The sequence below is a fragment of the Haliotis rufescens genome, unplaced genomic scaffold (assembly GCF_023055435.1).
Source record: "Haliotis rufescens isolate VD_foot unplaced genomic scaffold, xgHalRufe1.0.p SCAF_2, whole genome shotgun sequence".
Taxonomy (NCBI): Eukaryota; Metazoa; Mollusca; class Gastropoda; order Lepetellida; family Haliotidae; genus Haliotis; species Haliotis rufescens.
In genome coordinates this window covers 53,851,931-53,876,481 of record NW_025963890.1, presented here as the reverse complement: position 1 = coordinate 53,876,481, position 24,551 = coordinate 53,851,931, and the positions used below count along the sequence as shown (strand labels likewise).

Sequence of the window (24,551 nt, the reverse complement as noted above, 5' to 3'; positions counted from 1 at the left end):
AGCTGAAAGCCCTGTGGACCCAGTGGAGGTATTTAAGTGCGGGAGATAGTGTACTCTGATCACTGTCTCTCTGTAATTAGGGTATTAAACTATTATTTGATTTTTTTATGTTCTAAAACATTTGGAAAGGCACACAGACATCGTTGGTCTTGAAAGACTTGAATTAAACATGTAAGGACTGCCGATTTGCTCTTTAAGGGTACCTCTTTAAAAGCACGTCTGTAAAGGCTCGACAAGCGTGAAGTATGTGATTTCGGATTATCGTACAATAGTGAGTGAGTGAGTATGGTTTTACGCTGCTTTTAGCAATATTCCAGCAATATCACGGCGGGGGACACCAGAAATGGGCTTCACACATTGTACCCATGTCGGAAATTGAACCCGGGTCTTCGGCGTGACGAGCGAACGCTTTAACCACTAGGCTACCCGACCGCCCTTATCGTACAATAGGTGAGGTAAGGTGAAATAGGGTTCAGGGTTGCGTCTAAGATTATTGCTGTTATGTGTGTGTCTGTGTGTGTGTGTGTGTGGCTGCTTGTATCAGTAAACGCTGACTTTATCTTTATCAGTCTTTGTTTTAGCCCCTAATGCCGATGGCTTGGCAGGGTAACAACAAGTACCATATTTTAACGTCTTTCGGTGTGACGTGGCAGGGGATCGAACCCCGGACCTTCCGCTCTCAGGGCGGACGCTCTACCACTAGACAACGGGGGCGGTGTCGTACGACGGGCACACGACGACACACGGTCAGCAGGCTCTAACGTAAAGCATGCATGGAGTATAGAGGCCTATTCTACCTCGGATTCCAAAGGCGGAGATGTATGTATAGATACACAGCCGTACCGTCATCACTAGCCTTGCTCCAAGTCTGTACTGAATGATAAGTCCATAGGTGAATGATAGTCCTTACAATAGGCAAGTCTAGATAAGTGGGCAGTAAGGACGCCAGTCTCTTATCGGGACAACAAGTTATTTGTACTAATAATGTTTGCCTTAGAAGCTTGTGCAAGTATACGCCATCACTACCACAACAACGCTTTAAAACTCCGTTCAAGTAATGCGTAATGAATGTTCTACTTCAGAAAACATTATTTCCAGACTGATATTTCCCAGATATAACGCCATAGGTTAAAAAAACCGTATTACATAAGCGGGCACTTTCAATGAAAATATAAACCCATATATCAATGACATAACATTTTACTTTTATTCTAACCTTTACCAAACACGAAAAGGGCGTGTGTGAGCATTGTTGGAAAGTGTAAATTAAATTACTTTTTCTGAGTTCGTCGAGTACAATACAAGAGCAAACAGTGTGTACAAGCGTACTGCGACCCGACGTCACCTGTATATGCTGTGCCTGTCGTTTATTCCAGAAACCCACAATGTGGCGTTTTCTCGCTGTCGCGTTTTACAACTTAACTTAAATAACATGGGACCTCCCTAGTTATTGTGTGTCCTATACAAACACTGTACTGAAACGCTAAACACAAAAACGTTGGGTATTATTTTTTCATTTTGGACAATGCCCAACCCCGATTCTCATAATGAAATGAGTGAAGAGGTCAGCACCCTCCTCAACTTGGAGCGCAAAGGTCGGCAAGGTGCCCTTATTAACAAACCTAAAACTTTAAACTGAGTTCGAACAAAATGAATTTTTGTTAGAGAAACGGGCGTGGAGGTTTGAGGGAACCGAGTGCTCCTATTTCATTTGTTTATTGTTTCATGACGTGAACAGAATAAAATAAGAACTATTCCGCTTTTCTTTCGTTTCATGTTCCGTGGACAGGTGTAATTGTTTGTATAAATGAAAAAGCAGTTTAAGATATTTTAAAGTAAACACTTGTCGTCGTTTGTTTACATTTCTCAAACTTAGAGAATAAACTTTACGAGACAAGCAATCGTCACCACATTAACATGGCTACATGTAAAAGGCGACTATATGCTTGCTGTAAAAGGCGACTATGCTTGTCGTAAGAGGCGACTAACAGGATCGGCTGGTCAGACTCGCTGACTTGGTTGATGCATGTCATCGATCCCAATTGCGTGGATCGATGCTCATGATGTCAATCACTGGGTTGTCTGGTCCAGACTCGATTATTTACAGACCGCCGTCATCTAGATAGAATATTGCTGAGTGCGGGGTTAAACAACAAACAAACAATTTATTTACACTAATAGAGGTAAATAGAAATGTAATAGAAACACGGACTATACCAAATTAGTTAATTATGCGTTCTAAACAAAACTTTATGTACTTTATGATAGTGGTGATATTAGGGCGAAACTATACGTTTGCGATACTATTTACGTAAAAATGACATTTTTCGATATAATCTGCCGGGCAAAAGAAAGTTTAGCCTTGAAAATTCACACTTTATTCTCCTGATTACTGTGAAATTATCACCCCTATATGATCCTTGAGACGTCATGTGCACGTCACATGTGAGATACTCCTTGTGTGAGTGAGTATGGTTCTACGCCGCTTTTAGCAATGTTCCAGCAATATCACGGCGGGGGACGCCAGAAAAATGGGCTTCACACATTGTACCCATGTCGGGAAACGAACCCGAGTCTTCGGCGTGACGAGCTAACGCTTAAACCACTAGGCTATCCGACCGCCCCAGATATACTCCTTGATATGATGGATGTAATATCGCCCATGATACCCGTGTCACACACATCACCATCGAATAACCATTTCCTTTTTGTTTCATTTTTAACCACAATCCAACATGGGTGTATAAACCGTGGAGGAAAAGAAATGGTACACGTCTCATTTGATTTTACCATAGGTTTGATTGCCAATTAAATTTAGAGACATCATATCCAAAAAATGAACAGTACTGGCGCTTTGTCGGCACTCAAAAAATGCTTCTACGTGGATTTATTTAAAAAATATAATTTGATTTTAGACTTTTCAAAACTAAAAAATATAATTTCTTATTATGCACAACTGCTTTTGGGAATCTAAGACATCTTATGTTTGAAAATCAATAAATTTGCTTTTTTTTCGGCAACAATTTACAAAATTTCAAACATGGTAGGAGTCATGTACACTAATATGTTATTACACTTCTGGAATATTCTATATAAGGGCTGTAAGATGAACATTTGTTCATCGTGATATGCAGGTCAACTTTCTTCTTGTTCTGCGCATGCCAAGTTTGGAAGGCTGCATGCGATCTGTGTTTTAGTGCTGCCGTTTCCATGTTTGCGGCAGCGTGCTCTGATTTATGATACTGTTTCTTAGTTTTTGGTTATGTTCTCATTGTTTTCTGTTGCCGATTCCTTGTGTATTGGAGACATATGGCAGGGATTCTTTTTGGCAGACTGTCAGTTTTCATGGTAGGTCTGATATGGTTGCAAATGCATTTCTTACCCCAGACTTCATTAAACCAATTTATTTTTACGCAAAATTACCTGCCACAGATTATCTTTTACAAACGGGAATGACTGATGGATAATTAGACATAATAAGATTTAACAACAGTTCTTTCAATTTTTAATTATATACTAAAACACAAATTAGGTATACATTCTTTTGCCCGGCAGTTATGTTTTTAATCATGATACCGAACTATGGATAAATATGTCAAAGAAGCCCTACAATAGTTTTAACAATAGTTTCCTTCTAAGCGGGGCGGTCGGGTATCCTAGCGGTTAAAGCGTTCGCTCGTCACGCCGAAAACCCGGGTTCGATTCCCGACATGGGTACAATGTGTGAAGCCCATTTCTGGTGTCCCCCGCCGTGATATTGCTGGAATATTGCTAAAAGCGGCGTAAAACCATACTCACTCACTCCTTCTAAGCAAGGATTCGCGGACAGAACAGGTCCCAAGTAATCCAATTTTGTAAATCGATTGAACTTGTTGTCTATATAAAGTTGGCTAACAATCAAAGATGGGCTTCCATGAGTGTCAACTTCTCAGATGCTATCCGTACACAGCAGACATCGCGATGACCCGCAATTTAAGTCGATTTTACAAGTAATGGGTTCTGCCGGGAATCGAAACGAAATATTGGGTCGAATGTGGAAGAACTATGTTTTTAGAAGGTGTGGGCGAAATAAAAATTCTTTTTTTTTTTAAATTCTGGAACATTTTAGTTCATTTTAAAGGAATCCCAGGCCATGAACCACCATAACAATTCAAAAGGTGGCACGGGTGGTACTGTTCATTATAAGACCGCGATGCCGTCCCTTATATGTGCCAGGATCCGCAGTTGGTGTGTTTGAATCTGAGATGAACCTTGGATGGTTTGTCAGTAGCATACCCCTGCTTATAAGAGTCACCTGGGCTCTTGGGTAACCTAGTGTTTAAATTGTTCGCCAGTCACGCTGAAGATCCGGGTTCGATTCATCACATGGGTACAATATACGAAGCCCATTTCTGGTGACCACCCTCGTGATATTGCCGGAATATTGCTAAAAGCGGCGTAAAACCATACTCACTCACTCACTCAAATCATAGTCACACTCATTCACTCAAGTAACCCGCAAGCGCCACTTCGAGCTTTCTAATCACAGGTCGTGGTTCAAGTAAACGCTTCATGTATGAGCATTAGAGCAAAGGCCAACAAAAATGACCTTCTCCACACCTGCAAACCTGCGTTGTGTGTCGGCTGAGCGATGTTTGCCGGCAGAAAGAAACCAACTCCAGCAGTCCATGATCACGGAAAGTGGAGAGTCGAAAATATGTTAACTTCGCGAACGGACACATAGAAAAATAATAATATTGGCCCATATACCTAGATGCAACCTCTATTAAGACGGTGTTATGGATTAATAACACAGTATGCGTGAGTGAATCTTGTTTTAGGCCGCAAGCAGCAATATTCACTCTTTCACGGCTTGTGTCTGTTTTTCTTGTCAGGAGCATACAAACGAGAGCCTTTAACGCCAATACAGGGGGCGTTATAGATTAACATTTAGTCTCTGAAATCTTATATCACACAATATCCTTCTTGACTCCATAAATAAAATAAATTCTCTATGCTGTGGAATAGAGCTAGCTTGGGCTGGATAGACTTGCTTTTGTATGCATTTCTGGATTATTTTTTTATAATATAAATATATTCCACGGTCATGGTGCAGGACTACGGGCGTTATTGGAAGCAACGTACAAGTACGAAATAACGAGGCCTTTTGTATTCTATCGTATGCGATTCTTATAAAGGAAATACCAAATGTGTGAGAGGTGCACCCATGTACCTACGTGTCATATAGGCTACCATATCACTACATGTGCTTTCAGTTTGTTGTCGGTCATTATACTGAGTTCACAGACCTCCTTCGTCCTTGCGTTCTTCCCCCCCTTTGTTCTGATCCCGTGTAGTGTTGGATCAGATAAATATGATACACGTTAAAGTAATTTCGACAATTTATGTACGAAGTATAGCTAATCTTGTGATCTGCCACGAGGCTACATTAAATTATCGAGTGGAGAGTTAGATTCTACCCTAAACCTATTTTATCGAGTTTTATCCCAAAGCTCACTTTGGAATGACATTAAGAATGATCTGTCACTTGAATCTAATCAGACGCCATAAACACATTGCCAGTTCTCTAATTCCGTCCATAATCTCACCAACATGCCATCTCGGCATGTTTCTTGAAAGTCGTTATTTAAGCCCCGTTTGAGCATCACTGGATCTATCAGACCCACTGCAACGAGATTTTAACGGCTTTCCCTTCGCGCGTGGCTTCGCGCCATTTCAACAGAGGTCAGGGCCTCTTCTCATTACACGGGAAATGACCTCTGGTTGGCGCCATATTTGAACCGAAGCCTGTTTTTATCAAAAAACATGTTATCGGCCTCAGGTGCCCGATATGGTTAGATAGAGAGGGTACTACATTAACCGCCCCACGCCCGCAAAAATAAAAAAAAAGGTAAAGAGGGAGTTAATTGAATGTTTAATCTTAACATGAAATAGGTGAAATCTAAGAGCATGAAATTGAGACTTTTAGTGTGTTCTGTGATCTTTATAGTATAAGTACAGTATAGCCTAGAGGCTTATAGATCTTACACTATCTAATTGTGTTTATGCAAACATATTTTCTTTACAAGGCATGCTTTTAACCTTTCTGGAGCTTCTTTTCGTATATCAATAAAAGTTAGGAGAGTCAAGGAGCAACCTTTCATCCAACCAATCAAAGCGTCGCTTACCAGATCAGGAAAGTGACAGTCGGAATGTGTTTTCTAATCATGCAACGTCGGAAACGTTAAAACGGGGTATTCCGAACGACAGTTACGGCCCATACGACTGATTCCGTCAAAATTATCGTCTATCTCTCTCCTCCGTGGAATCAAAGACGTATATACGTCTTTGGTGGAATAAACATTTGAACGGAGGAGGCGTTGCAGAGTACGTGGGAAGCACTGCCATACAATCGCAACCATATATTAGACATTCCGGAATGTTCGTTTGTTCAGTTTTCAAAATGTTAATCGAGAACTGTGTCAACATATCTTTTAAGCATAGTCTGAAATGGAAGTCGCCAGCTTGAAACGAATGCCGTAAAGCTCAAGAAAGCTGCTTTCTCATTGGCTGATATCGACTTCTTGTTATTCATTTCAGTGGTCGGTCAAAGTTCGCGACAGGTCGTTCTGACGTGACCCGTAATGGGATGTCCTCAGATCTATGTTTAGCGGAAGCGAGAACTAAGATCTGATTTTAATGAGATTGGTCAAGGAGGGAACTGGAAAATACCCGTCTAAGCGCCGACTTGGCCAAGTTTGTTTGCAAATGATATTTTTAAGTCTGTAAGAATGATTTGTATACGTACGAAACCAAACGAAGCGTAATCAAATTCCACCTTGACCCTGCCAAAAAAACGAAATGATTCTGACTTGGTTAGATACTAGACTAACGCTTTGTCTCTGAAAATATATAATTTTGATAGAAGCAAATAACAGTTACTACATTTAAGGTGAAAAGGAGCCCCAGTGATTGGGAGTTTCCATAACCTGTGGAAAATCTACACTTGCTTCGTTTAGGGCAACAGCATTACAGTAAGGGCAGGGCGGAAGGGGAAATAATACGGTTCAGGGACTGTGTGAACCGGTGCGCAGTGGTGTTAAGTGCAGGATGCGGGTAACAGACCACCCAGGGTTAGGCAAGTCTAATCAAAGGGCTGCGATGGCAGATGCAGCCAAACAAAGCCAAGCTTCAATGTGTCTGATAATCTGCATTTTAAACAGTGGTTTTATTTACCCTTCAGTCTCAAATTCAGCATCCCCAGTCATTGTGTAAGTGTTTAATGCGTTACCATACCTTTCCGTACGCGTGAAGACCTCCCTAAGGTATCACGTGAATCCTGCGCCAAATGTGAATGAAAGATGCTTGGGTTCTTGGACCAATCAGATGTCAGCTTTCTAAACCGTTTCGGCTTCATTTCGTTCAACCTCGATTCTGAAATGTCGTTCTTAATTACAGTAAGCGCACGGAACAACCCGTTCAGGTTTTTTCTCCAGATACAGAACTCGGATATGCTGCTTCGAATTCTTTACTCGCTCTTACCGAGTATTAAGCATCCCCGGCGCCGACTTGCTGAGTTGAACGTTCTATCACCCCCTGCAACCCATGTTTGTCGTAAGAGTCGACTTAACGGATCGGGTGGTCAGACTGGGTGGGTTGACTGTGTGTCATCATACCCCGATCGCAAGGGACGTTGTTCACAATATCAGTCACTGGTTTGTTTGTCCCAGACTTGAGTATAAACAGACCGCGGTCTTAGAGCTGCACTGACTGTTGCTGAGTGCAGCGTTAACTTCCAACAATGCTAGGTCTTCAGCAACCCATGCTTGCTGTAAAAGCCGACTATGCTTGTCCTAAGAGGCGTGTAACGGGATCAGGTGGACAGGCTCGCTGACTTGGTTAATGCATGTCATTGTATCTCAGTTACGTGGATCGATGCTCATGATATCAATCACTGGATTGCCTGGTCCAGACTCGATTATTTACAGACCGCCGTCATATAGCTGGACTATTGCTGATTGCGGCGTTAAACAACACACAAACAATTGCAACAATGCGGATTTCCTAAGATGTCTTATCACTACTGTAATAGTGTTGAGATTGTATGAGCATACATTTACCTTCCTACAGTTTTGACATGATGACAGACACGTGGAGATCCGGGGTAGAATAGGTCTTCAGCAACCCATGTTTGTCGTAAAAGGCGAGTTTGCTTGTTGTAAGAGGCAACTTACGGGATCGGGTGGTCAGGCTCGCTGACTTGGTTGAGGCGTGTCATCATTTCCCATTTGCGTGGATCAATGCTCATGTTGTCAATCACTGGATTGTCTGGTCCAGACTGCATATTTACAGACTGCATCATATAGCTGGAATATTGCTGAGTGCCGGGTTAAACAACAAACAAACAAAACAAACAAAAATGATGACATGTCCTTTCATGTCAGACATTCCATAAGCTCAGTACATTGTGTGGAAAGAGAACCTAGCGAGGCCGCGTTGTAACTTCGAGATATCCGGACATTCGTCATAACAAGGTTGTCATTAAGTTACGTTTGATTGAAGTTCAAGCTAGTGATAGTCGAGTGAGGTATCGATGTTTACAGCTGATCTTTACAATTGTCATCGACGTGTTCACGTCGACTAATACACTGAAAGGCAAAAGAAACGTCATGTGGATGTATCATATAAATATCTTTATTTTCAAATGCTTATATATGTAAGTAAAGACGTCGGAGAAAGTCAGAGTTTGACCCACATGAAATTAACAGTCTGGGGAATGTTTTTGCGAATTGTGAATTTGGGGAGGCACCAGAAGACATCACAGCTGGGGGGTTCAAAATCAGTACCTGGTGTGGCCACCGCGGGCGTTGACTGCAGCCACAGATCTCCTGTACATGGAGTGGACTAGCCTGTTGATGAAGGCCATTGGGATGTGGGCCCATATCCTCAGGAACGCTACACGCAGTTCTGCTGCAGTTGTCGGCCTTTGGCGTACGTCGTTGATTCGGCGTTGGATCTCATCCCACAATTGTTCAATGGGATTCAAATCCGGACTGAGGGCAGGCCAAGGCATGATTTGGATGTTGTGCTGTTGGAGGAAGACCCTGGTGACTCTGGCAGTGTGGGGACGGGCGTTGTCTTGCTGAAAGGTGTGGTTTTGATTACGGGAAAAAAAAGGCACGATAGGGGGTCTGAGGACTTGGTCAATGTAGCGGAGAGCTGTGATGCCATTACCCCTGCCTGGACCAATATTCTGAAAGACCACAGGTCCCACTCTCTGGTTCAGACCGATTCCACCCCAAACCATGATGCTTGGGCCGCCCCACGGGTCTCGTTCCATAACACAAGCATCAGCATAACGTTCGCCCCTCCTTCGCCAGACCCTGACTCTGCCATCCACCGTTGAAACACAGTAGCGACTTTCATCGGTGAAGATGATTCTTCTCCATTGCTGTTGACGCAAATTTTGATGCTGCCTGGCCCATTGCAGTCGGGCCTGTCGGTGACGATCTCTCAGGATGGGTACACGAGCAGGACGGTGGCACGAGATGTTGGCAGTTAGGCGACGTCGGACTGTACGATCACTGATGGCACGCTGGTGGTTGCCAATGGTTTGCCGAGCTGTTTCAGTGGCCATTCGGAATCGGTTCTGCAGATGTTGGCGTATCATGAACCGATCTTGTCTGGGAGTAGTGACTCTAGGACGACTACTACGCGGTCGGTCGTCGGTGGTGTTGGTGGTGTTGTGGCGATGTTGCAAACGATATATCGTTCTGACGTTGACATCGAATGCATTTGCAACGACCTGTGCGCTCTGGCCTGCTTGCACTCTTCCGATCGCTTGTTGTCTCTCATTTCCTGATAATCTTGGCATGGCTGATGAATCGAAATAACGAAAGCCAGCTTTACAGTTTTGGGTGTCTTTTATACCCATACCATCTACGATATGCACATGCATCATGTTTTTGACAAGACTTTTCCGCAACTGAGTCCCATTGCACTTTTGTAGGCTGCGTTTGGGCAAATCACTCCATTTTAAACTCAATTGGTAAATGGACTTTAAGGCAACAAAAAGAAGCAGTAGAACGATAAATGAGTTTATTGACCACAGAACATGTAACTGCCAGTGTATGATGTTCTCAATGCGGTGGGACTACTTATTTTATTATTCAAACCTGGTGAATGCTAATTTACTGAATGTGTGGGGGAATTTAGAGATTTTACGAGCACCTCAGATTGTAGAGTTTGTTGATTTTGTTTAACGCCGCACTCAGCAATATTCCAGCAATATGACGGCGGTCTGTAAATAATCGAAATAATATCACGAGCATCAATCCACGTAATTGGGACACGATGACATGCATCAACCAAGTCAGGGAGCCTGACCACCCGATCCCGTTAGTCGCCTTTTACGACAAGCATAGTCGCCTTTAACGACAAGCATAATCGCCTTTTACGGCAAGCATAGTCGCCTTTTACGGCAAGCATAGTCGCCTTTTACGGCAAGCATAGTCGCCTTTTACGGCAAATATGGGTTGCTGAAGACCTATGATAGGCAGGCGTAGTCTCAATTATATTATAAGATGTAAATAATATACTAAATCACCTAAAACAAACGAAGAAACAAAATGCCACAGAATAGAAATTAAATTTGAAACTTAAATAGTACTATATTTCTCTCCAAATATATAATCGATATTTCACTCCAGTGAAATACAACTTTATGTCGTAACTACTTTCTGACTAAGTCGGTTACACTGTGGTTTTCAGAGTAAGATCATGAGATGATACAAGAAATTACATAATATATAGAACATTTGTCTTTTCTTGACAAATAAGGCGTTTATTTGAGGCACAGTTAATTAATTATAGGGGTGGGTGGGTCAAAGGGAATTAAAGGAGGGTCGCCCAAAAATACGACAGACTCTAGGGGAGGGTCATCATAAATAATACACACAGTTGGGTGGGTAATAAAATTGGACATAAAGTTATTTAGCATTTTGTCTTTTCAGGGAGGGTTATGAAAAAATAGTGAAGGACAAGGGGAGGGTCCACAAAAAATATGACAAGCGTTATGAGAGGGTCATTTTCTGTACATTTGTGCATCAAAACCTCAATATCAACATCAAAATTCCTACACATTTACGCGGATTTAAACTACGACTTGCAACCGGAAATGTACATATTGCAATTACAAGATACATATTTAATATGGGCATTTATAAGGGCGCTCTGTAAATTTAGAATATCTTTGCACAATCTAAAAATAAACCCAAGAGGATATGTTTTACAGGAGTCTGAACGTGTATGTACAAATTGTGAAAGTGGTGAAATTGAGATGAGTATCATAATTAATATTTAAATGTCAAAAAAAAAAAATCTCTTGTTGCGAGATAAGTATTTACCAAATAATGCTCGTCCTTATAAATGTAAACAAAACCTTGTAAATATTTTACAGTTTAAGCAGCAAAGTAAACCCACAGATGTTGTTTTGTGTTTAGCATGTAACAGTGCAGTTATATGGAGTTATGGCCAGTGTAGACCGCCTCCGTGGTCTAGTGGTAGAGCGTCCGCCCGGAGAGCGGAAGGTCTGGGGTTCGATCCCCGGCCGCGTCATACCAAAAGACGTTAAAAGATGGTACTTGTTGTTACCCTGTCTGGAGCTCGGCATTAAGGGGCTAAAACAAGGACTGGTCGGCTCGGAGTCAGTATACTGTGTCTGAGTGGGGTATTCATGTTAAACTGCGGCATGGTATCTCCGTGAGCTAGCACTATAAATCGGCGTCAGTCCGGACTAGTACAAGCAGCCACACAAACACACACACGAACATGCACGTCGCTATATAAGTGCAATAATCTTGGACGCGACGTTAAACCCCATTTCACCTCACCTATGGCCAGTGTAAGAACTTTTATGTATGCTTCATACATTTACCTGTGTTGTTCACAGCTGGAAGCAGAAATTAGTGCATTGTAGGTACTTTTGTCTATTGGGCCTAAATACGGAATAAATTTGTCTGTCTGTTAAAAGAAAAGAAAAGAGAAAGAAGTCTTTATTAGATGACAATGAAACATGCATTTGATGTCAAGGCACAAAATATACTTTATATTACTAGGCGTATAGAAGTAAGAGTTTTTTTGTTTGTTGTTTAACGCCACACTCATCAATATTCCAGCCATATGATGGCGGGCTGTAAATAATCGGGTCTGGACCAGACAATCCAGAGATTGACATCATGAGCATCGATCCACGCAACTGGGATACGATGACATGCATCAACCAAGTCAGCGAACATGACCACCCTTTCCCGTTAGTCGCCTCTTACAACAAGCATAGTCGCCTTTTACGACAAGCATAGTCGCCTTTTACGACAAGCATAGTCGCCTTTTACGACAAGCATAGTCGCCTTTTACGACAAGCATAGTCGCCTCTTACAACAAGCATAGTCGCCTTTTACGACAAGCATAGTCGCCTTTTACGACAAGCATAGTCGCCTTTTACGACAAGCATAGTCGCCTCTTACAACAAGCATAGTCGCCTTTTACGACAAGCATAGTCGCCTCTTACAACAAGCATAGTCGCCTTTTACAACAAGCATAGTCGCCTCTTACAACAAGCATAGTCGCCTCTTACAACAAGCATAGTCGCCTTTTACGACAAGCATAGTCGCCTCTTACAACAAGCATAGTCGCCTCTTACAACAAGCATAGTCGCCTCTTACAACAAGCATAGTCGCCTCTTACAACAAGCATAGTCGCCTTTTACGACAAGCATAGTCGCCTCTTACAACAAGCATAGTCGCCTTTTACGACAAGCATAGTCGCCTCTTACAACAAGCATAGTCGCCTTTTACGACAAGCATAGTCGCCTCTTACAACAAGCATAGTCGCCTTTTACAACAAGCATAGTCGCCTCTTACAACAAGCATAGTCGCCTTTTACGACAAGCATAGTCGCCTCTTACAACAAGCATAGTCGCCTCTTACAACAAGCATAGTCGCCTCTTACAACAAGCATAGTCGCCTTTTACGACAAGCATGGGTTGCAGAACACCTAGTATAACCCCGATCTTCACGGGTCGCTTCATAAGTGGAAGTGGCAGATATATTAATCAGAATTAAATCAGATAAGCACTCGGGCGTTTTGTTACAGAACATTTGATAAAATACACATATATTGTGACATTACCAGTGATCGCTCAGTGAAGTGCAACCTGTTTCGTCATAAATTTTGGAAGGACTCACTCTGACAATCCACATATGGTTCGGTATAATTATATGTGCCATTCTGCGTTACGTTGTTGGTGGTAAGAGAGATTGATATCATTACATGACGTCACTTCAACTTTGATGGTTTGTTTGCTTGTTGGTTAACATTATTTGACTTATAAGCCTCTTATATTTTTCATGTGGGGGCATGGGTGGCCCAGTCGCCTAAGGCGACGCAATTCTCTGTGCAGAGTTGCGTCCCTTGGACACGCCAGAAACCTATGATTGTGGGTTCGAATCCCGGTTCTCCCCGATTACGTTTCTAGGTTTGTCAGCACCATACCCGTGCTCGTGGGTTTCACCGAGGTGGAAAACGTCCGAGACCTGCATCAGTTCGGGCTTTCCTCCCACATTAAGCTGACACCCTGTGATATAACTGGAATACTGTTAAAAGCGGCGTTAAACCCAACTCATTCACTCACTATATTGCTCATGTAATTGTGTTCGTATATCATTGTACATATGTCTTACAGATAAGTCTCTCATAATTCGCCGCCTCCGTGGTCTTGTGGTAGAACGTCCGCCCCGGGGTTCGATCCCCGGCCGCGTCATACCAAAAGACGTTAAAAGACGTTAAAAGATGGTACTTGTTGTTACCCTGTCTGGCGCTCGACATTAAGGTACTAAAACAAGGACTGGTCGGCTCGTATACTGTGTCTGAGTGGGGTATTCATATTAAAACTGCAGCATGGTATCTCAGTGAGCTGGCACTATAAATCAGCATCAGTCCGGACTAGTACAAGCAGCCACACACACACACGTGCATGCACGTCGCTATATAAGTGCAATAATCTTGGACGCGACGTTAAACCCAATTTCAACAACTATCATAATTCCATAAGGTGAGTGAGTGAGTGAGTGAGTGAGTGAGTGAGTGAGTATGGTTTTACGCGGCTTTCAGCAATATCACGGCGGGGGACACCAGAAATGGGTTTCACACATATACACAGTAAAAAAAGTGTTGCACCCCCTATACTTTTTCATGGAGGGGTGTTTTGAAAGGGTGTAAAGATAACCGAATTAATATTATAACCAGGATTTCGTGTATACCAACAAACCAGTGTATTGTCTATACAATGAACTTAAATGGGGTATTCCATGACCTTATGGCATGTAATAATCTCATGCTGAACTTTTACGAAAAATGAACGAACAACGAAGACGCATTAAGTATGGTGACATCTCAATAATTTTTAGTGACCAAATTCATCCAATAGGGTAAGAATGTCATATGGAGATTTGACGAACACAGTAAGTCAATATCGAGAACTTCCACCAAGCACTTGGATCACAGCTTGAAGTCTTCGTCTCATACTCCTCACCAGACGTTGGAATCGCTCCATGGGCAGCTGCTGCCACTCCTCGTGTAATGCTGCTTCCAATTCACGCAAGTTCTGTGGAGGAGGGTCCCGACGATAAATCAGGCGTCCCAAAATGTCCCATTCATGTTCCAGAGGAACCTGCGTCAGAGCATTGTTGTGGATAACCTGGGTCACAGCTCGTGAACGATGTGGTCTGGCATTGTCATCCATGAATATCGGTCTGGTGGCCAGTGGATGATTGTCAAAATGGGGCACCACAACTGGATTCAGCACCTCTTGGATGTAGCGCTCCACTGTCAAGTTGCCTCGTATGGTCACTAAATCAAGCTTACAATCAAATGAGAAGCATCCCCAGACCATAACAGATCCACCTCCATATGGTACAGTTGGCATGATGTTTCTTGCAGTATAAGCTGTTCCAGGACGCCTCCATACTCTCACTCTGCCATCCACAACATGCAGAAGGAACCTGCTTTCGTCCGACCAGTGGACTTTTCTCCAGGACCTCAAGTTCCAGTTCTGTCTCAGTCTACACCAGGCTAGACGTAGTCGTTTGTGGTTGTCTGTGAGTTTAGGTCGCTTGATAACCCTTCTGGACTTCAACCCTGCAGCTTTAAGACGATTTCTCACGGTCTGGGTACTGAACTGTTGACGAGGAAGCCAAAGACGTTTCAAGGTTGTGCTTGTAGCAAATGGATGATGCCTTACCACCCTCAACAACGCTCTGTTGTCTTACGTGGTCTGCCAGAGGGTCTGCGATTCCTTACATCATTAGTTTGTGCGAGTTTTCTGACCAAACGGCTTATTGTTGAGTAGTGATGTCCGGTTCTTCTGCCAATCTCCTTGAACGAAAGACCTGCTCCATGAAGGCCAATAATCTGCCACTTGACTGCTTCTGACAATCGTCTACCCGGCATTGTGGGTTACAATAAACTGGGCTGTCAGAGAACATCTTTTATAGGCGATGTTGAGCTTAAGAAGATACTGCAATCTGCAAATGTCATGCACCATGCAATTCACGTGCTGATTGCTACGTTTTGGTGATCATCTTCCCTCCGAAAACATTACACATTTAACATCAGATCCCAAGGAATACCTACCATTAAAACCAGAGTCGGGCGTTTTAAATGTTGTGATGTATCAAACGTATTAATGTGGGGGTGCAACACTTTTTTTACTGTGTATAGTACCCATGTCGGAATCGAACCTGGGTCTCCGGGGTGACGAGCGAACGCTTTAACCACTAGGCTACCCGACCACCCCTAATTCCATATGGAGTGTCTTATGCATGACAACATGTTATATGGACTATAAATACAAACATATGCATAAGGTGAGGCTCTGATTAAAGATCTGTCTGTCTGTATTGATTGGAATAAAACGTGTCTGAACCAGACAATCCAGTGATTGACATCATGACCACTGCTTAATGCAACTGAGATACAATGATATACAATCAACCAAGTCACAGAGCCTGACCACTGGATCCATTTAGTCTATTCTTACAACAGTGAGTGAGTTGGGTTTAACACTGCCTTTAACAGTATTCCAGTTATATCACGGTGTGTCAGCTTAATGTGGGAGGAAAGCCCAAAGTGATGCAGGTCTTCCTCTTGCCCCCTCCTCTTACAACAAGCTTAGGTTGGCAGTGAATGGGTCCAGGGTATTTTTCATAATAGAATGGTGAGAGAGGTGAAATGGGGTTTAACGTCGCTTCCAAGATTATTGCACTTATATAGCGTCGTGCATGCACGTGTGTGTGTGGCTGCTTGTACTAGTCTGGACTGATGCCGTTTTATAGTGCTAGCTCACTGAGATACCATGCCGCATTTTAACATGAATACCCCACTCAGACACAGTATACTGACTCTGAGCCGACCAGTCCTTGTTTTAGCCCCTTAATGCCGAACGCCAGACAAGGTAACAACAAGTACCATCTTTTAACGTCTTTTGGTATGACGCGGTCGGGGATCGAACCCCGGACCTTCCGCTCTCCGGGCGGACGCTCTACCACTAGACCACAGAGGCAGTCCACTCCAGCAATATACCAGCTACATCAATACAGATACTGGGAACCCATTCTTCCCCTGAATCCAGAGTCTCACTTAAATATTGCAAATTGTGGTTTTGTACATGGGTTTGTCTGTCCGTTCTTAGAACTAAAAAACACCTTAGAGAAATCCTTGGTAAATCTCCAGTAAAACTGAACAGAACACAGAACACTGAAAATGAATGAAGGTCGAAAGTGACATTTATTTGTTAAAGTTACAAACAAATGTAAAGACAGTTATAACACAGTGATGAACAACGTAGCCTTATTCAGTTTCTCACCTGTATCTAACCAGGACAGACAAACAGCCATTCACTGTCATCAATACAATAACCATGAAAATCGATGATGAAATGCATCCGTCATACATAATGTTGAAAATATCAAAATGAAATATGTGTTACAAGTATGAAAGACAAACATAGTAACATCACGATAAAATCAAGCAAGAGTCAAAACAGCCATACTTAGCTTCCTTCAAGTATAGTATAGGGAGGATCAGTTACAAGGGGAAACACGATAGCATTAGCACAAGTGTTAACATATTTCACAAGTTGTGTAACTATGGCAACTACCATGACTTCCCCCAATCTGTATCTAACCAGATATCGGGAGGAAGTTAGTCCATCTCTGTTACATTCTTTGTTCTGCCCTAATCGTGGCATTTAAAAAGTTTTCAAAAACAAAGAAATAAAAGAAGAGATAGTTCACCGACTGCATCAGACTAAGAAACCAAGTTTTATTTTCACTAGTCTGCAAAGATGATATTCTTCATTTGCCATGTGCCTAACAGTAATTAGTCAAAGTGCATAAGGAAATGTCACTAGTCCTTCCTAAATATGACTACCGGTAGTCTTGGACTAGCCATGCTATCCGATGACAATGACTAAATTCAGATAAGAATGCTTTCAAACTTTGTTTTTTAAATTTTTTACATATGATTGTTCTACAAATAGACAAATTATGTCTTTGTCAGTACCTGACACACTTCATTCTGAGTTACCGGTAGTCGTGTGTGTGTTTTTTAAATTTTTTACATATGATTGTTCTACAAATAGAGAAATTATATCTTTGTCAGTAAATGACACACTTCATTCCGAGTTACTGGTAGTCTTATTTGTGCCTGTTAATCGGTTGACTAGGAAAATGGAACGTATGTTTTACACCCTCAAAAAGTAAGTAAGCATTAACGATAACTGCCACCTCATCATGGTGACCAGTCTTTCTTAGACGGGGACTACTGTCACTTATACCACTAGGGTGTGTTGTGTCTACTATTGTGGCAGATAGTTATTCTTCGTAATGACCCTGCACATACAATAGACCGAGGTTGGATGATTCGATTCGAACAAGAGGGACCGAGCCTCGGATCACAGTTGCATTTGTGGCCCATGTGGTATAAGTCATTTAGCGCCCCCCTCTCTGGCAATATGGACTTTCGAAGCTCATGCCTCCAGCATTGAAAGTCCATGTCACCTTCAGGAGGGCATGAACCAATACATATTTACAAATGAAACCGAAAAAGTATTATACCTTATACTGGAATAAAGGTTCATACTGACAATCTAAGAAAACAATCTGATCTTTCCAATACTGTCTTTGCCTGTCAGTCTGGCTATATTCTAACTACCCTAGCACTTTTGTTTTCTGTTAAATTCCACACCATATTCAACTTGCTGCTCCAGCTTCAAATCTGAAGCCTTCCAAAGGGAGATAACTGACTGGCAATTAGCCTTTGTTGTGATGACTAAATGGTAGGAAGCCTTCTTTCTGAACTTTGGCTTCTCAGTTGCCGCGGCCCTTGCCTGGCTTCTGCTGACCTCCACCTCCCCCTCCTCGACCTCCACCACGACCTCCCCGACCTCCAGCCGAGAATGCACCTGCACAAAACATATTCAGTCAGCAAAAGGTCATTGATTGCATGTGGTTCATCTTACAGTTACAGTAGCAGTGAGTGAGTGGGGTTTAAATTCATGGTGCGTCAGCTTAAAGGGGAAGTGTACACGCAAAAATTACTTTCTTTCTTTTTCTAAACAAAAGGCAATTTTAGAATTAGTTAGTATCTGTTTTTGAAAATATACACTCATTTTTTTCACAGTGAAAGTAGGAAGCTTACAATAGTGTGAAAATGATATGCCGTTATGAGGCCTTCGTTTTTCGAGCTAAACAGGTCTGAGTTATCTCCCTTAGATTATGACGTAATTGGTGCCAATTCAACTGGGTCCCTGTCTATTCTGAACGCAAAAGATATCAAGTACAAGTTTTCGGTAAAACAACATGGCCTACGACACACTCCGGCGCAGTGGTGACTCAGCATGACACTATGCTGGCTGGCATCTGAGACGCTAGAATCACACACCTGTACCTGCACCACGTGAAGCGGCTCTAAAAAAGCATGATGACGTCATAATGTTTATCAATTGGCACCAATGACGTCATATTGCAAGGGGCATAAGCCATGGTGTTTTTGTTATGGAAATAGAACACTTGGTAAATGTGAAAAATATAAATCGTTTTAATGAAAAAAACATTTGTTGATTAATTGTGATATTTTTATATTTTTGTCTATGACACTTCTAGGTTAACACTTTTATTGTGGAAAAAGTATAAGAAAATTAGGTTCATTTCCGTGTGAACTTGCCCTTTAATCATGTTGATGTGGGAACAAAGCATGAAGTGATGCAGGTTTCAGACATTTACCACTTTGGTGAAACCCACAAGCATGGGTATAGTGCTGACTTGCAGTAGTCAATATGATAACGATTTGTACATTCACTTGGACTCAACTGCTAAGATACGATTTGTATCCTGGGATTTTCTTTTAAACGAAAGAGATTCACACAAGAATAGCAGTGTCACCACTATTATTTTGGTCATTAAATGGGTACTAGGTTCAGATAGTTTGCATTTCTGGCACATCTGATTGAATCCTTTAAAACCCAAAATGTTTGTCTGCTAACTCAGTGTTTTCAACATTGGGGGTCAATAGCATGATTATAAGCATGAGCAGACATACTGTTGGGAGTAGGATGACTCAACAATCAGCCAGGGCCCCATTCCACAAATTGATCGTAGCGCTACAACTGTCATAAGTCGATGTTAAAGTATGGGGGGTACGATCGCTTTGTGGAACGGGGCCAAGGTCAATAAACGTAGCTACCCCATTGTAGAGTTATGACAAGCCGCGGGTACTCGGGACCTACTCTGACCGGGGTATTAGACAGATGTCACTGACGAGGAGAAGACATCTAACCACTTCCTTTCCCACGACGACGACCATCCAAATGTTATTATAGTTTTACTCATACGGCAAGGATGGAGGGCTGCGTTACATGCATGGGTGACGGGATACCTACTCCGACCTGGGTTCTCAACAGGTGACACAGGCATGGAAGAGACAACCTACCTCTCCCCCTCCCACGCTGACCTCCCCTCCCTCGCATGTCTCCACGACCTTTGTTCTTCTGAATGACCTCTTCCTTCACCATGTCAATGACTTCATCAGGAATTCTAAGATATTTGATTGTGCTTCCTCGGATGTAGCACTCCGGCATCCTCCAGAATCTGTCACCATCCTGCAATATGATGCAGAACATGTATTGGTGCTGAAAAATCTAGAAACATATTTGCCCCAAACCAACAACCATGAGTTTCTGGCATGCCCAAAGGATGTAATTCTGTATAGCAATTTGTAGCGCTTGTGCCCCTTGTCATAGCCTGCATTTATCACTGTTTATGACTTGGGTAATCACCGATCTCTTCATCGATACAGCAATAGGAAAAAGACAATCATGAAATAATGAGGTTTATACTGTTGTTCATTACTGCCGATATTGGTGCAACAGACACAAAACTAACCTTAAACCCAAATCCTAAACACATTGAAGAAGCTAACAAGATTTGTTTGTTTGCTTTTTGTTTAATGCTGCACCCAGCAATATTCCAGCTATATGACGGCAGTCTGTAACCAATTGAGTCTGGACCAAAGAATCCAGTGATTGACATCATGATCATTGATCTACACATTTGGGATATGATGACATGTATCAACCAAGTCAGCAAGTCTGACTCCCCAATCCTGTTAGTAGCCTCTTATGACAAGTAAAAATCGCCTTTTACGACAAGCATAGTCACCTTTTGCGGCAAGCATGGGCTGCTGAAGACCTATTCTACCCCGGATCTTCACGGGTCAAGTTAACATGAAATACAACTTCACCACAACCAGCATGACTAGATGACTAATTGCACCAAAACAGTGAGTGAAGGCTAATTGCTGCCACACACTATAACCTATCTTCATGTTAGTTGACTCCAGGTCTTATGACAAGCATCGGATGATGGGGACCTAGTTTGCCACAGGTTTGAGAAAGGGAGTATGGTTTTACGCCACTTTTAGCAATATCCCAGCAATATCACAGCGGGGGACACCAGAAATGGGCTTCACACATTGTACCCATGTCGGGAATCGAACCCGGGTCTTCGTCGTGACAAGAGAATGCTTCAACCACTAGGCTACCCGACCGCCCTACAGGTTTGAGTCATATGGAAGGATTAACGTGTGTTTACCCGAGATGTGCAGATAACTTCCCTCAAGTTGATGTTCATCCAGTTATCACAGCTGACAAGATGTCCGTTGTATGTCTCGCCATTCTTCAACTCAACCAGCTGAAAATAAGTGAAAAATCCAACTTGATCATTTACATGATTAAGAGTTGGTTGACGTTGTTGATGGGGATGCTGATTAGTCATGTGTTCACTGAACATGCTGCAGTGCACTCGTATGATCATTGGCAATGATCCTCAGAATTGAGTTAATATTTACATGATCAATGTCAAGTGTTAGTAGGTCATACAGGAATGGCTAGGCCGACACTGCCAACCAAATGACACTGACCATAATTTTAATCATTCACAAACCAGGCAAATACCACATTGTACAAGAGGTGAGGTGAAATGGGGTTTAACGTCGCGTCCAAGATTATTGCACTTATATAGCGACGTGCATGTACGTGTGTGTGTGTGTGGCTGCTTGTACTAGTCCGGACTGATGCCGATTTATAGTGCTAGCACACTGAGATACCATGCCGCAGTTTAACATGAATACCCCACTCAGACACAGTATACTGACTCCGAGCCGACCAGTCCTTGTTTTAGCCCCTTAATGCCGAGCGCCAGACAGGGTAACAACAAGTACCATCTTTTAACATCTTTTGGTATGACGCGGCCGGGGATCGAACCCCGAACCTTCCGCTCTCCGGGCGGACGCTCTACCACTAGACCACGGAGGCGGTCACATTGTACAAGAGAAACAGCAGAGATTAGTATCACATTTGCCCAACACCATACTTCAACGTATCATCAGATCATAGTCTTAAACGCTAAGGTTAAGCTATGATTGATATGTTGGTTGGTTGTTTTACGTCGCACTCAGCAATATTCCAGCTATATAACGGCAATCAGTAAATAATCGAGTCTGGACCAGACAATCCAGTGATTGATATCATGAGCATCGATCCACGCAATTGGGATCGATGACATGCATCAACCAAGTCAGTGAGTCTAACCACCTGATACCGTTAGTTGCCTTTTACGACAAGCATAGTCGCCTTTTACGGCAAGCATGGGTTGCTGAAGACTTATTCTACCCTTGATCTTCACGAGTCGTTTGATATGTTAATGCTGTAAACATGATAAAGCTGAAAATAAAGTTAGAAACAGCAACTATTCCGACACTAAGATATACGTAAAAACATGACATTTGTTGTTTACTGCCTCACTCAGCAATGACAAATCTGGACTATTTTTTCAACCAAAATCTTTGATCTTAATCACTGGTATAAAATGAACTCTCAACTATATGGAAATAGTACAAATAACATTGTTGATAAAAAAATTGAGCTAGATTCAAGGCTTGTTTTAAACATTTAACATTCAAGGCTAAAAGAAAGACACAACTACAAGGTAGATTTCAAACAGATTCTTTAGGTCATTCTTACCATGCTTACTTTATTTCACTGTCATTATTCATTGTGTCCAAATACACTATTAAAAATTATTACTAATATTACGACAATATTATTTATCAATCAACTGTCATCATCATGATCAGGGTTGTCATTGCTATGGTATAATTCTTTGCTTCAAACTAAACTTGGATAATCATGCTCATGAGTATGACTACAATCATGACAATGATCTAATTAGCAAAAACTTTAACATGGGACCATGGGCACTATCACAAATAATTAGTGTCCCCTTCCAAGTGATCAACACCCAAAGTAGCCATTATTCTTTGCAAAACTCGAATCTTGATAGAAATTGTAAGGATTTTCCTCAAATTACATTGTATTAATCCATTACAAGAAGTGAACTAGTTAACCCATTCCGTAACTCACAACTAACCCTAAAGATCACAATGGGGTGTTTGATTGGCATGGGGTACTTAAACCTAATGATCGTAAAGGGTGCTTGATTGGAAAGGGGATCCAAGCGTTGGAGGAAACCTACCTTAGTTTAACACAACCAATCCTAAGGGTTGAAGAGACACTGCCTGCAGAGGGTTATAGCGAAAAAGGCACCTCAGCAAAACGTCACCGGGCGAAAACGGCACCTCGACTCGAGCGAAAACGGCACCTTATTTTTTTTGTTACCTTGGTCAAATGAATGATATTAAACTTACATTGTAACTTGCAAAGGCCAATAATTGTGAGATGTTAAAAAAAGTTTACATTAGAAATTAGCCTCTGCTCCAACTATAATCCAACTTAGCTTATACGCAACTCAACTTATGGTGAAAACATAACATGCTTTGACGAGAGATAATAGAAATTAAACTCACATCGTCTCTTACAAACACAACTAATTGTGAAATAAAACAAATAAGAAATTAGCCCCCTACTCCAATTTACTCACCGACTTTTATTCACTATACGCTTTGAAGTTTTAAGTACCTTTACTCAATTTAAGCTGAAACTGTATTTAAGAGGCCTAACATGGTGCTGTCAGATCACAATTATTCACAATGGCCTTTCGATGTGTTGCATGCGAGAAGAATGACAGAAAAAAATCAACATGCTGTATCATGTGATAACTGTGACCAGTGGAACCGGACTTTCTATGGCCCGTTTTAGAGAAATTTGCCGTACTGACTTCCCTTTCCGCTGTGTGAAATGCGTAGCTCCCGTCATTGAAGAGGTGATCGGTAACTTTCATGTCAGTTTCCAGTCAGAAGATGATGAAGAAATGATAGTACCAAACCTATCGGAAATTCACATTACGGCTTCAGATGTACTCAATACATCAAATGCCATGTAAATAAACCCTATATATTACTACAAAAATCGTTGTTATCGTTATTAAACATAGAGGTTCCGTTTTCGCCCAACACATAGTAGCCGTTTTAGCCTGCACCCCCTGCAGACGGAGCTAATTAGGGATAAAAGCTGCGCCGGTAAACTGAATTCTTGCCATTAAAATACAAAGCTACTGGGATACTCACCATTGGATGGTTGACAGCAGTTCTCAGGAGTGACAAGGGTAACTACAAGTAGAAAGAACATTCATTGACAAGATTGCAAGTGAAATTCGACGAAATAGATGCTTGGGGTCGCCTAGACTCAAGAAATTAAACAAAACGCCAACATCACACAATTAACAAAAACAATTTTTAGACCTTTTCTTTTATTGATTAAACCATTGTTAACAGGTTTGTGTTTGGCACATATTACTCATTAATGTATCACACAAGGAATTAATATAACGCAGTCATCTAAAATGTGTGTTTTTACCATTGTAATGGCATTCGATGCAGATAAACGTTTAAACCTAGATAATTCTTCAAAACATGCTTCTGAACCGGAAACAGATAGAGCTACGATGTTGATAAGTCGTAAACAACTGAAATCTTCCCGAAGTTTAAAATTTGAAGCGTTG

General features: G+C 41.9%; 1 protein-coding gene across 1 annotated transcript; it reads right to left on the bottom strand.

Annotated features, from left to right (window-relative positions):
* Positions 1-16,797: 16,797 nt before the first annotated feature.
* Positions 16,798-24,502, bottom strand: LOC124140706 (U6 snRNA-associated Sm-like protein LSm4). The gene is made up of 5 exons (XM_046508405.2): positions 24,407-24,502; positions 24,118-24,159; positions 21,186-21,284; positions 20,026-20,194; positions 16,798-18,499 (listed from the first exon to the last, which is right to left on the bottom strand). Exons 1-5 carry the CDS (start codon positions 24,407-24,409, stop codon positions 18,405-18,407), a joined length of 408 nt encoding a protein of 135 aa, XP_046364361.1. The 5' UTR covers positions 24,410-24,502; the 3' UTR covers positions 16,798-18,404.
* Positions 24,503-24,551: the final 49 nt, after the last annotated feature.

What these genes read in the sequence shown, in the direction of transcription:
- LOC124140706 (XM_046508405.2), bottom strand. An exon ending in CTGCTGTCAACCATCCAATG is followed by an intron (nt 21,285 to 24,117) that starts GTGAGTATCCCA and finishes ACTTATTTTCAG; the next exon opens with CTGGTTGAGTTGAAGAATGG. An exon ending in TCAGCGTGGGAGGGGGAGAG is followed by an intron (nt 18,500 to 20,025) that starts GTAGGTTGTCTC and finishes TGTTTTGTGCAG; the next exon opens with GTGCATTCTCGGCTGGAGGT.